Source organism: Pundamilia nyererei, unplaced genomic scaffold (assembly GCF_000239375.1).
Source record: "Pundamilia nyererei isolate P.nyererei 1_Seehausen unplaced genomic scaffold, PunNye1.0 scaffold00045, whole genome shotgun sequence".
Lineage (NCBI taxonomy): Eukaryota > Metazoa > Chordata > Actinopteri > Cichliformes > Cichlidae > Pundamilia > Pundamilia nyererei.
The window spans coordinates 3900054-3912665 of NW_005187446.1; the positions used below are offsets into that span (position 1 = coordinate 3900054).

The 12612-nt window shown below is 39.4% G+C and overlaps 2 protein-coding genes across 4 annotated transcripts in view; one reads left to right on the plus strand and one right to left on the minus strand.

Moving 5' to 3' along the window:
* dbf4 (DBF4-CDC7 kinase regulatory subunit) overlaps positions 1–4404 on the minus strand; it is an 8433-nt gene extending 4029 nt beyond the window's left edge. Inside the window, exons 1-11 of the mRNA XM_005732157.1 lie at positions 4180–4404; positions 3873–4002; positions 3269–3429; positions 1856–2056; positions 1689–1739; positions 1543–1612; positions 1351–1427; positions 1200–1245; positions 1040–1085; positions 824–949; positions 248–362 (exon numbers count right to left, since the gene is read on the minus strand). Coding sequence (XP_005732214.1) covers positions 248–362; positions 824–949; positions 1040–1085; positions 1200–1245; positions 1351–1427; positions 1543–1612; positions 1689–1739; positions 1856–2056; positions 3269–3429; positions 3873–3933 — 954 coding nt within the window. The 5' untranslated portion in view covers positions 3934–4002; positions 4180–4404. The remainder of the gene's footprint in view (positions 1–247; positions 363–823; positions 950–1039; positions 1086–1199; positions 1246–1350; positions 1428–1542; positions 1613–1688; positions 1740–1855; positions 2057–3268; positions 3430–3872; positions 4003–4179) is intronic.
* Positions 4405–4853: 449 nt separating this feature from the next.
* On the plus strand, positions 4854–12533 carry slc25a40 (solute carrier family 25 member 40). Of its 3 annotated transcripts, none has more exons than XM_005732162.1 (10): positions 4854–5016; positions 5180–5284; positions 5530–5589; positions 6280–6386; positions 7456–7523; positions 7855–7979; positions 8320–8603; positions 8735–8816; positions 9591–9668; positions 11528–12533. In XM_005732162.1, the coding sequence occupies exons 2-10, from the start codon at positions 5185–5187 to the stop codon at positions 11656–11658; spliced, it is 1035 nt and encodes a 344-aa protein (XP_005732219.1). In that variant the 5' UTR covers positions 4854–5016; positions 5180–5184; the 3' UTR covers positions 11659–12533. The 3 variants fall into 3 exon arrangements, with proteins under 3 accessions (XP_005732219.1, XP_005732217.1, XP_005732218.1); XM_005732160.1 differs by having other exon boundaries at positions 4854–5012; XM_005732161.1 differs by having other exon boundaries at positions 4854–5012; positions 5184–5284.
* Positions 12534–12612: the final 79 nt, after the last annotated feature.

The window sequence follows — 12612 nt, forward strand, 5'->3', positions numbered from 1 at the left end:
CCATTTTTCAGTCAAAGATTCTCCATTTTGTTTCCAAAAACAGGTTTAAGTGAAAATTCGTGGATGTTAACCAAACCGAAATCATACCCCCTCATACCAGATCATTCACCAGGGATTATTTATCTCTTAGCATCTGCACAAAGACTTTCAAAATAAGTGCTTGTGTGGAAGTTCTCACATTTAGAAATAGCAGGATTGTAAAAACAGTTTGTGTGCACTGTGCAGTGTGACAGTTTTACAAACTTACCATCGTAAGCTGGTTGTATTTGATCATACAGCACTCGCAGTAGCCGCCTCGTTTCTTTTCTCTGTTCTTCTTTCGTCCTTGAGCTCTCTCCTCACTGACTGAGGCTTTCACACCTCTGTTTCAGAGTAGCCCAGAGGATTAGCAAATAAAGCAAATGAAAAAAAAAGTTTAGTATTTTGATAAACTCTTCATGAGTTCATTTAAGACCTCTTGAGCAGCTCCAGCAGTACCATTTACAATTGCATGGTTCAGAACTTTTCAGACCCACAGCTATGATCAGAGATAGCCGTACACCTATCATGGGCATGGTTGTCATGGTATTTTCAGGCTTTTAAGGATTTCCTTGATAATTTTCAGGGTCAAATGATTACAATACCAGACTTGCCAGGACATTCATGCCCATGATGACCTGATATTAGTTTTTGATCAAGTTACATAAGACACATGGGGAAACTGTGACTGCACTCCATAGCATATTTAAAATGTTTAAGCAGCACTCTGCACTTTAACCCCACCAGTATAAAATTGGTGGGGTTAAAGTGGCGAGAGATTTTTTTAAAAAGGAAGGGGACATACCTTTGTTCCCGCTGTTTGTTTGCAGGAGGATCCTTCTCCTCAGGACAGAACGGACTACAGGGAGCAGTGGTTTTCAGGTTGAACTCAGGCATGTTTGACATTGTGAGGTAGATTGGACGGTAGTGCCTGACAAAAGAGAAGGAAACCATTTTAAAAATCACAGGAACAATTTCATGACAGCAGGTGGATGCTGGATTCTTCTGACTGACTTCTTACCTACTTGAATCCTCAACCTTGATGAAAGGTTTACCAATCCGCCCGCCTGGAATACAAAACATAGATCGTTTATTAGCAAAGCAAGAAGAAGAATACCAGCCTGAAGAGGTCAACTAAAATATACCAGCAAAGCTCAGTAATTTGTCTGGGTGGGGTCTACCTTTGCATTTCTCTAGGCCTTGCTTTGCTGCAGAATCAGCTTTGTCCTGTTAGAAACGACAGAAAAAAGTGAACACTTCCAATGTTAAACAAATAACTTAATATAAAGTTGGACTATTTTTCCTAGTATACACTGGAAATTCTCAACTTACACATAATTTGGTCGCAGTGGCTGCAGGAACTGAGCTTTTGATGATCTTTTTTTTCTTATGAACATATGCCATTAAATCTGGAATTGGCACAAATAAATTTAGAAAAGTCACAGATGTCAAAGCAGAATGAACTTAATTTCATACAAAGAAGAAAAATTACTTCAACAGATACCACACACACAAAAAACATACCATCTACATATAGGATTTTCACACCCCACTCCAGGGCGTTTGACAGGATCTTGTTTACTTGAATCCTTTCCTAAAAACAAACAAGTGTGTATTAGCAGAGCAATTAAGAGCCCTCAGTAAGTATCATTCATGCTGACAAAACAAACCTGCTCTTTCACTACTCTCTCCACCAGAAACTTCCCTCGGCTTGTAACAAACTGCAAAACAACAACAGATAATGCAAAAGTATATCAATAACTAGAAAAATGATCTACAGGTCCAGAGAAGAAGTGAGATCAATCCCGGTAAAACAGACACATGATGGTGAACTCACCGTGTCGGTTTGTCCTTGAGATCTGCTCTTGATGTCGCCATGGCTGCCAGGCCGGTGTGGGTTTGAGCAAGGATACGGCGAACTCGGTCCAGAGTCTGGGCTAGGAACAGGAGAGTCCTGTCTGAGGCAGTTCACATATTTAGCCTCCCGCTTGTTAGATACCAGATACTTGATGTCCTTACTGAAGAACTTCTCCACAGTCTGAGCGAAAAGATAAAGAATATAAAATGTTTTGAGAAAAACTCAAGAATAATTATTTGTCTATTCGATTCAGAGTAAACATGTCCCAGAGCCTTTAAAAGAAAAAATATTACTGAATGTCTGGTCATGTTTGTAACCTTACTAGCATTTTCTAGTCATACTACTTTGAGTGAAATGTATTCAGTTTTGACTTATTTCTCCAGTAAGTACTGGAGTATTTGGTTGGACCTCAGGCTTTAATTTTTCATTACATTAATTCAACAAACTCCTGCAAACAGGTCAATACTGACATGAAGGCATCACACAGTTGCTTCAGATTTATCAGCGTCACATCCGTGATGAAAAACCTTTTCCATCATGTCAAAAAGGTGGTTTATTGGATTGAGATTTTGGTGACTGTGGAGCACATTTGAGTACAGTGAACTCACTGTCATGTTCAAGAAATCAAATGTAGATGATCTGAGCTTTGTGACTAGCCATGTTACCCTGCTGAAAGCAGAAGATGGGTACAATGTGGACATAAAGAGATGGACATGGTCAGCAAGAAGACTCTGGTCCCAACGTGAGCCAAGAAAATACCCCCTATCCTTACACCACCAACAACAACCTAACCACTGACACAAGGCCGGATGGGGCAATTCTTTCTTGTTGTTGTTGTTTTTTTTTCTAAATGAGTTTACCATCCAAATGTTAGCGCATAAATCAAGACTCATCAGACCAGGCTTCTTTTTCCAGTCTACTGTCATCCAATTTAAGTAATGCTGTGTGAATTGTAGCTTTAATTGTAAGCATGTGGTGCTCTTTTTTTGTGACAGGGGCGTCACCCAGTGTGGCCTTTTGTTTCCATAGCCCATCTGTTTTCAAGGTTTGATGTGATGTACATTGTTTGTTTGTGGCTATTTGAGTTACTGTTACTGATAGCAGCTTGGAGCAGTCTGGCCACTCTCCTCTGACATGAAGAAAACATTTTTGCCCAGAGACTTGCTGCTCACTGGATATTTTCTGCTTGTGTGGGAAAATCCCGTTAGATCAGCAGTTTCTGAAATACTCAGACCAGCCTGTCTGATTAGATATTTGCATGAACAAATAGGTGTACCCAACAGAGTGGCTGGTGTGTATACGCAGCTTCATAGTTCATATGTTAAGCTAGTACAAAAGCAGTGTGACAAAATGCACGTTTGAGCCAGTGAATGTAACCAAATAATGTCTCACCCCTCCAAGCTGTTTGATGTCACTCTCCAAAGTTTCTGCAACTCTGTTTGATGGCAGGTCCAGGTAAAACACTTTTCCAGCAAAAGGCTTGACTTGTGTGGGAACTGATGTACGTTTCGCCTGACTCAGCTTCACCTTGTCACTAGTATGTCCACCTTTTCCTGAATAACATTATAGCACAAGAGAAAGACTTAAATGTTAAACCATTTCACAAGTGATTTTTATCAGACAAGTGAGTTTTACAGCGAGTTTCCCAGACACTGATTAAACATAAACAAAAAGAGAGATTGGATTAGGATCTCCAATGACAAACTTGACGCTTAAAGCACGTTTTATATCAAGTTTATCCTTACTTGAATTAGCAGCTAAGTAAATAAACGAACCTATATCAACTGTTTTAACATTCAAGTCAATCTGGTTCAAAAGAGCTTATTTTTAAGAAAAGTAACAATCAAATAACTTCGCAAAAGATCCATTAGCGTTACATTCGTACGTTACGGTGTTAGCTGTTCGCTAGTTTGGTTAAATCTACGTTTTAAATTTTAAATGCAAAACACGGAAAAAGTCGCGGCTGGTGTAACACGGAAATAAACGCTACAGGTACCTTGCCAGCTGGGTCCCAGAAGCCTCTGACTGCGTTTTGTCTTCATTTTATTCCCGTTCATCGAGAAAAGGCTGCTTTTCTTCTCCCCTCGTCTTGAGTTAACATACTCCACAAAGGCCTCGTCAGTCCTCTGTGTGTAAACAAAAGAAAACGCATATTTGAAAAATTGGACGTAAAATGCAAGGAAACAATCATCTATTACACAGTAATGCGTAAACAAAATGTAACATTAACGTTAGCTGAAGCAGAGTGCTCGCTATCCCCATGTTAATCAATTTTAATGGTCTTAAATGTAAACTTAACGTACGTTCACAGCCTCCCTCCACAGCGGACACACAGCTTCGCCGATTAGCCTCTTTGCTCACATTTTTATGCAAGTAAATGTCGAAAAACGTCCCTAAAGTTCTGTCGGCAGATTTGTTTCTCACAGGATATCCACGGTTATACGGTTTTACAGCTCCTCATCCAGAAATAATAAACTTTAGCAATGCCACTTGCTTAACGTCCCTTTCCCGCTTTAAATCCGGTGTCGGAGACGGTGTATGTTGCCATGTTTGACGTTTTCCAACCTCGTAACCATTTCCACGTTAAAAGGCGCTATGTTATTGAGTTAGTTTTTAAATTGAACAAATGTAATATTATTTATCTGAAGACTTGTCTTTTATGAACGTTACAGCCGTCCAATTATCGATAGTTTCAAAAACAGAGGTGTTGATGTGAAACGGAATGCTCTCCAAACCTGGCAACGCAAAAAAAATACGTAAACATATTCTTGATGCTTGGATGTGGCGTTTCCCCACTATTATCAAACTAAAGTAAATTATACGAAGACAATTATATCAGTACATTTTATCATTTACAATAACTTTAATGTAGTATACATGCACGTTTAGTGTCATTTTATCTGACGTTACAAAAATAAATACAATTATTAAAGTCAAGGAATGTGCTCAGCTGGAAATTAAATTATGTCATCACGCACTGTTTGCGTCAGGAACTACCCTGCTGCAATTTCACACGTGTTTATGCTTTCAAAGACTTTAGGACAGCAGGAACTGGCGTAGTAGGAGGATAGTTTAAACCTCGAGAGGAATGTGCGTGTTCACGAAAGACGTCGCTGATTCTGACTGACTTTAGTAGGTAGGTAAGGAGTTAACTGTGCTAGTTAGCTTGCTAAAGTTAGCCAGAGACCTGTCATGTAATTTTTTTAGGGATCGTAGCCTTGTCATGATTTATTGTGTGAATATTAAATAGGAGCCGTATTAAAAGCAATCAAATGTTTGTCTGTTTGTTTGTTTTCTATGAAGACAGGATGAATAATGAAAGTCCTGCTCCTCCTGCCACTGGCGCCATTACTCCCCTCCAACAGATGGTGGCGTCCTGCTCCGGTGCCATCCTTACGTCGCTGTTTGGTGAGGCACCTACACTTCAGCTTGTTACATTACAATAAGCATGCCTTTGTTTATTAACTAACACTCAACTGGTGGTTTATGAGGTACAACTTGTTATTGTGTTATAAAATTATTTTGATCAATCGGAGGTTTGGAGAAGTTTCCTGAACTGCTGCTTTGTTTGTTTGTTCTCTGATTAAATGAAAATTGTGACAAACATCCTGAACACAGGCAATCATGTTGAGTTGCTTTTTTTTTTTTTACAGTTACACCTCTGGATGTTGTGAAGATCAGGCTACAAGCACAGAAAAATCCCTTTCCCAAAGGTGAAATGAATTTACACTGTGTTGACTGACTGTATTTGTGTTTCGTTTTTTAAATTATGTTACATATATCAGACCGTGATACTGCGCATGCAAAAACAAGCATTATTAAAGTAATAATAAAGATCAACTTATTTCCATAGCAGACTTTTTGGAGATATTACAGAGGTAGAAACCATGTGAGGCCCTTAAAAAAGGGTCATTTGTCCCTGTGTTTTAGCATTTGATCTGTCTTTATGTTTATTGTGGCTCCATTATATACTAAACCAGGAGAGTCAAACTAATTTTAGTTAAGGGGCAGTATAAATTGTCACTTTATAAACTTTATAACCTATATGAATCAGGAGTGGGATTAGGAAGCAGCTAGAAGAGAGCCTGAGAGGTGGAGGCAGGACAGTCAGAATACATGTGTGTGAATGGAAGGGAGACGGTGTAACAGTGAAGGTGGATGAGTTTAATACCTGCAATGAAACATCCAAAGCTCCAAAACTGCTTTTATATTTCCATACATTTTCATACCCTTGTTGTACTGCTAGCTTCACATTACCACACTAGAAACAGCAGTGAATTTTACTCAATAATTGGTTTAGCCAGTAACAACTTCACCGAAATGTTCGTATTTTGCTGACCTGAACATCCAGCCGGCCTGCGTTTGATGTCACTGTATTAAATGTTGATGTTAATATTTTTCAGGCAAATGCTTTGTCTACTGCAATGGACTTATGGACCACATATGTATATGTGAAAATGGGAATTCCAAGGCCTGGTACAAAGCTTCAGGTCACTTTAGTGGCACGCTGGTAAAATTTTACATCCACATTACAGTTTACCTCTATAATTACCTTCTGCCATGTTTTTTAGTATTGTTTGTGTGTCGTTCTGTCTGTAAACACGATAGCCTTGCTTCATTAAGCCTTGCTTCATTAAGCCTTGCTTCGTTAATTGACCTTGGTCAAGGTCAACTTAACGATTTAATGGTCGAAAATTGACAAAAAGCCTTATAACGTAGAATCTGTGACAAGTGTGGTGTGTAGTGGGAACATATAATATAAATATTATATTATTTTTATAAAGATTTTAAATGTAATGTCACATTTGTCCTTTGACCTCTACTCAAGGTCAGCAGATTGAGAAGAAGGCTTTATAGAGCTATTTACCACTATGTTTCCTACTGCCTTTGTTTGGGAGCTTTGGGGATGGAGATTTTACATATCAGTTTACTTTGGACCTATGAACTTTTCCTCAAGATCAAATAAGGTCTAATCTTCATAAAATATCATTTATCTGTAAAACTGTGCTTTAAATTCTGCTGCTTTTGTTTTTATTGGCAAAATGAAGAAATTGTACATGTTCTAAATATCACATTATAGATTTCATCTAAATATTATGGCACATTTGACCTCCGACCTGACTTTTACATTTCACATCTGTCTTTCTTTCAAGTTGACTCCAAAAGGCATTATGTCTTTAAAGAAAGTATTATCAGAGAATGAGCTGTCCAGTTAGTTAGAAATATACTGCAGTGTAATAGATAATAAGCTGAAGTTATTTACAAATCAGTACCTATTATCCATTACCTGCTCTTTCAGAATGGATACATAATCAAATTATACATCTGTGGATTTTACTGCACTACAAACATCTTAAAGTAAAATTAAAAAAGAAACAGAAAACAAAATTAATATATACAAAATCCAATAATGTTCCCTTAAAAGTAAATGCTGTGCAGAGAGTGAGCTTCTTGTTCTGTATAATGTTTTAAAGTTAGCAGTCTGACAAGTTAAACTTAGCTTTAGTGGCTGATAGAACTGATACAAAACCTCTGAGTGCCGTCATCCTTCACTGACTCCTAACTCTGAATCTCTGCAGGATGCATTTGTCAACATAGTGCGGCGTGAGGGAATCAGGTCATTATGGAGCGGTCTGCCTCCAACACTGTGAGTGTAAAGTCTATTTTTTTCTATTTCCTGATTGGGCGCCTCCCTTCCTTTTAATACTGAGTTATTGAGCTGTGGTGGGTCAGTGGTGATTACAGCGGAGTGTTTTCCTTTGATGTGGTATTTATTCATAGTGAGCCACTTCAGAGTTTCTTCAATGATCGTAACCAAATATTTAATTATGTTACGCATCATTAAACAGAACTTTCTTCACAGTTTTTAAATTTAGATGCATTTTTGTGGCTGTCTTTTACCTGCTTAGAAAATTTTATAAGTAAGGCATGATTTATGTACCTTCTGTTATGTGCTTTCTGTTATGTGCCTTCTCCAGTGTGATGGCAGTCCCAGCGACAGTGATCTACTTCACATGTTACGACCAGCTCTGTGCAGCATTGAGGGTCAGGATGGGAGAATATGCTCAGATGGCTCCTCTCCTTGCAGGAGCTACTGCTAGAGGTGAGCTGACTGCTGTCCTACTGCTACTGAAATATGCCATATATTGACAATATTGGCCATATAATGCCTAATAACAGACATCAGCATTTTAACAATGTTGGGGGTCTCAAGGCCAGCCACCCTTACCTTCTGCACCGTGGCCTTGGCTTCCTGATTTTATCCAACAAGCTAGATTTTATTTAGAAAATGTTAGTGTTATTTTTAGTCTAACTTACAGGCCTGTAAGTGATTATTAAAGTAGAAAAAAAGAGGCTCAATCATTAAAAGTGCCACAGCAGCATGTTACTTTCACTAACAAATCACTTCATGAACTGCTTTGTCTTCCTCCTCTGTGTGAAAGTGGGTTCGGTGACGGTGATCAGTCCTCTGGAGTTGATCCGCACTAAACTGCAGTCTCAGAAGCAGTCGTACAGGGAGCTGACCCAGTGCATCCGCTCAGCAGTGGCCAAAGAGGGCTGGCTGTCTCTGTGGAGGGGTTTGGGGCCCACGCTTCTCCGAGACGTTCCCTTCTCGGCCATGTACTGGTACAACTACGAGATGGGCAAGAGCTGGCTGTGTGGCTTGTCTAACATCACAGAACCCACGCTGACCATCACCTTTGTATCCGGAGCTGTTTCAGGATCTGTAAGTTAATTTTTCGTCTAAAACTCCACAGAATTCAACTTCCAGCCTGCAGATAAACATATTTGATAGCAAAAAAGCAGAAGTAAACTACAGCGTATCATTTCTTATTTCATTTTTGTCATTTCTTTCAGATTGCATCTATTGTAACTTTGCCTTTTGATGTCGTCAAAACAAGAAAACAGGTGGAGCTTGGAGAGCTGCAAGCAAAGAACTGTAAATCTGCTTAATTTCTTTTAAATTAAAGCTTCTGAAGATAGTAAATGTACATCTGCAGCTGCTTGGGGAGGTTATGTTGATGCTATATGTTCATATTTGTGTTGGCATGGTAAATAACCCAAGTCTGCAGAGTTAAATAAAAGCAACAACGAGCTTTAAAACATTTTACTTCTCATCAAAAAGGCTTCCTCATTCTGTTAAGAGGCCACAACATTTTCATGTGACAGTCGACAAGCATCTCAAGTCAAGCCCTGTGGAGCACTTAAACCTTCTCAGTGCTGATAAGCAACACAAATAAGTGCCTCAAGTGTGTGCTTCCTCCTCTGTGGATGATGGTGATGGCTGCTCCAGCTGTTTGTAGACGCCCCCTTCTCTCCTGTTTCAGACCCCACTCCTCTTTTCAAAGCCTTGCCTTTTAAAGACTGCTGAGTGAGGAACAGGCCCTCCTGCACGTGCTCCTTAAAAACACCATTAAGCCAGTGTGCACCACTCGGTGTAAACATCAAACGGTCTCAATGAAGACGGGTGGCAGAATATCCACTCACAGTGTAGGATAAGATTGTCCTAAACATTTCTAACTCAGAGGAGTTTAGAGAGTGTAACAGCTTCAGATGAACATAGCGATGAAGATATTTCTCAGCTCATCTGTAAGGATGTGATGGAATATGTGAGGCAAAGCTGCTGCCTTTTATTGTTAAACCCACATCTCTTGTGCTCTGTTTTTGGTTGGATGATGCTGTTTGTTGCTAATTGGTGCTCTTGTGTTTGCAGTGCCAGGTCAGGCCTCCTCCACCTTCTATGTGATGTGCAGGATTGTGGCAGAAAACGGGTTTAGAGGGCTGTTTGCTGGTAAGTACTTCACTGACCCTTGACTCAGTGAGTGGCGAGTCTGAGGTAGTCACAAACACTCGCTGTAAAAACAACCTCCACCCTCTTTCAAATCTAAAGCGTTACATTTCAGGACATGATGAAAGTTTTTCACTTCTTGCCAACCTTTACATTTGGTAAATACAACCTCAGATTAACAGCATATTACATACATACCATATTACTGTTTAATAACTTGTAGAAACACCTTTAGCTGCTGTAACATGAAGTAATAATTTCCTGTATGACTTTAAATACATTTTGGCCCACTCTTCTTTACAATGCTGTTTCCATTAAATGAGCTTTACGAACATTTGCTTATGCACAGCTCTGTTCAGGTCGCGCCACCACATTTTAGTCAGTTTGCGGTCTGGACTTTGACTTCATTTTCTTTTTCAGCCATTTCGTTGTAGATTTGCTGCTGTTCTTAGGTTCAGTCGTCGTGTTGCATGACCCTATTTCAGCTAAGAACATTGTGGTATACACAGGATTTCATGGTTGATTTAATGATTGCAGGTGCTCAGGTTCTGTGGTTGCAAAACCAGCCCTCATCATGACCGCCTCACCACTGTGCTCGACAGTCACTATGGCTTCGTTCACACTGCAGGTCTTAATGCTCAATTCCGATTTTTTGATCAAATCTGATTTTTTTTGTCTGCTCGTTCGCACTACAAATAAAATGCGACAGCAAACGCGCTCTAGTGTGAACGCTCAAAGCGGCCCGCATGCGCAAAAGAAGACGTCACACACAACGCGCTCTGTTTAGACCCAGAGCAAACAATATTGTTTGATGGCCTTAATATAAAGATTTGTTTCGGACTTTACGTTTCCCAGTTTTTGCTTTAAGTTATTTTGTTATTTACATAATAATGTAAATAACCTAATAATGATCCTTATTGCTGTTTTAGAGGAGCGGTGCTTCAAAGGATAGTTGCAGATTTCTGTCAGAATCTGCAGATTATACAGTACAAATAAAATGTTCACGTTTCTCCAACGTTGTCTTCCCAACAGTTTCACGGGATGTCCAGGAAGCGTTCACGATGTCTTCTCCGGAGCTGATAATTGGCGTCTGTCTTGTGTCAGTGACGGAAAGACGGATTTAATGTGACATGACCGTTCAAACAGCAGTCGCTTTCTAAGACATCGGATATGTATCGGATTCAGTACCACATACAAAAGTGACCCAGATCGGATTTGAAAATATCGGATTTGTGCCGTTCACACTGTCATACCATGATCGGATATGAGTCGCATAGGGTCAGAAAAATCGGATTTGATGCGCTTTTGCCTGCAGTGTGAACGTAGCCTATGACACAGTTGTGCTGACATGCTGTTTGTGATTTTTGGCCAGATGTGGGATTATGCGTTATAGCCAAACATGTCCAGTGTGGTCTCGTCTGTCTTGCGGTTTTTTCAGATGTATGCAAGTCATGCTGCCTCCTCTCTCTTTTTAGAGAGAAGCCGCTTTTTCGTTGACACTGTGGGAACACACGTGAATACTTGAGACCAACTGGTCTTTTAGCGGTGCTCACACTTACTGATCAGCTGAAAAACTTCATTTGATTAGTAGCACTTGGCTGCTACTTACAGCTTCCATAGAAATTAGGAGTTTAAGTGTGTGCTTACTTTTTCACACGCTGCTTCTGTGCTTTGGCTTAAATACATACATATATATCCTCTCTTATAGTTCGTCTTAAGGTTGTATTTACCTTTATTTTAAGACTTGCTAAGGGCCCGATTGTTTTCATGTCCTGATACATGAAACCTTATTACTGAAAGAGTGCATACATTCTGTTTAGACTGTATATAAACTCTTCTCATACCTGTGGTTTCTCTATCAGGTTTTCTCCCCAGGGTGATAAAAGTGGCTCCAGCCTGTGCCATCATGATCAGCAGTTATGAGTTTGGAAAGGCCTTTTTCCGGAAACACAACAAAGAGAGGACACATGGACCACTGCAGACCAACCCCTGACAGATTTCCCTTGGAAGAACGACGCACGCCACGACAGCTACTGCTAGACCGCACCTGAGGGTTGTACTGTCAAACCACTTAGATTTAACTTGAGGTTATTGAGCAAAGTCAGGGGTTGGAATGATGTTAAATTATACTTTAACAATAATTAAGACGTATATATAAGGTGAACAAGTAACCTCAGGGCTTTAGGACTCCTTGTCTGTTTGTATATAGAGTTTTCACTGTCCGCACAACGAGCTCCATGAGATCAAGGAAAGGATGGTATTTTTTTAGATAAATTTATTGGGGCCTGAGCAGTTAATTCATTGAGGTGAATCCATATTCTCCTTTCATAGTGCAAGTCAACCAAGAAGTTGCACAGTGTTACTCCTAAAGTTATCTGGATGAGCCAGATGCTTCATTTTGCAGTGCAGATCTTCAGCATGATAAAGTTAATGTTGCCAAATTTAAAACATTAGCACAAATGGGGTTAAAAAAAACCCCCAAAAAAAACAACTGTCTGTCTTCCTGCATTGTAAAATATTAAAGATGATCAGAATCGATATGAATTTATTCATATTAATTTTTACATTGTTTTTGTTGAATGCAGTAGATTCTGTGTGAAGTTGGAAAGAAATATTTTTCATCTACACCTTGTTCATTTCAGGCGTGTTTAGGAGCTAGTATATCAAAGAAAGACTTTTTATTAGTAATATATTTTCCATGTATCTCACTGAGATCATGTGCTCTGTGCCTGAACTCCTTAAATTGCAGACACAAGATCTCTATTTCACTCCTCTGTGTTGTGAGAATCCCTAAAAGTCTCCTTGCTTTTGCACAGTAGAGTGCCACTACAGCATGAGTGTAAATAAAATAGCATTATTCAGATTGTACTATATGAAAATGTGTCATTTTCTATACCCGATTACCTTTTCCTCACACCTGTTGCTGTTGACAAGAAACTCAAATGTC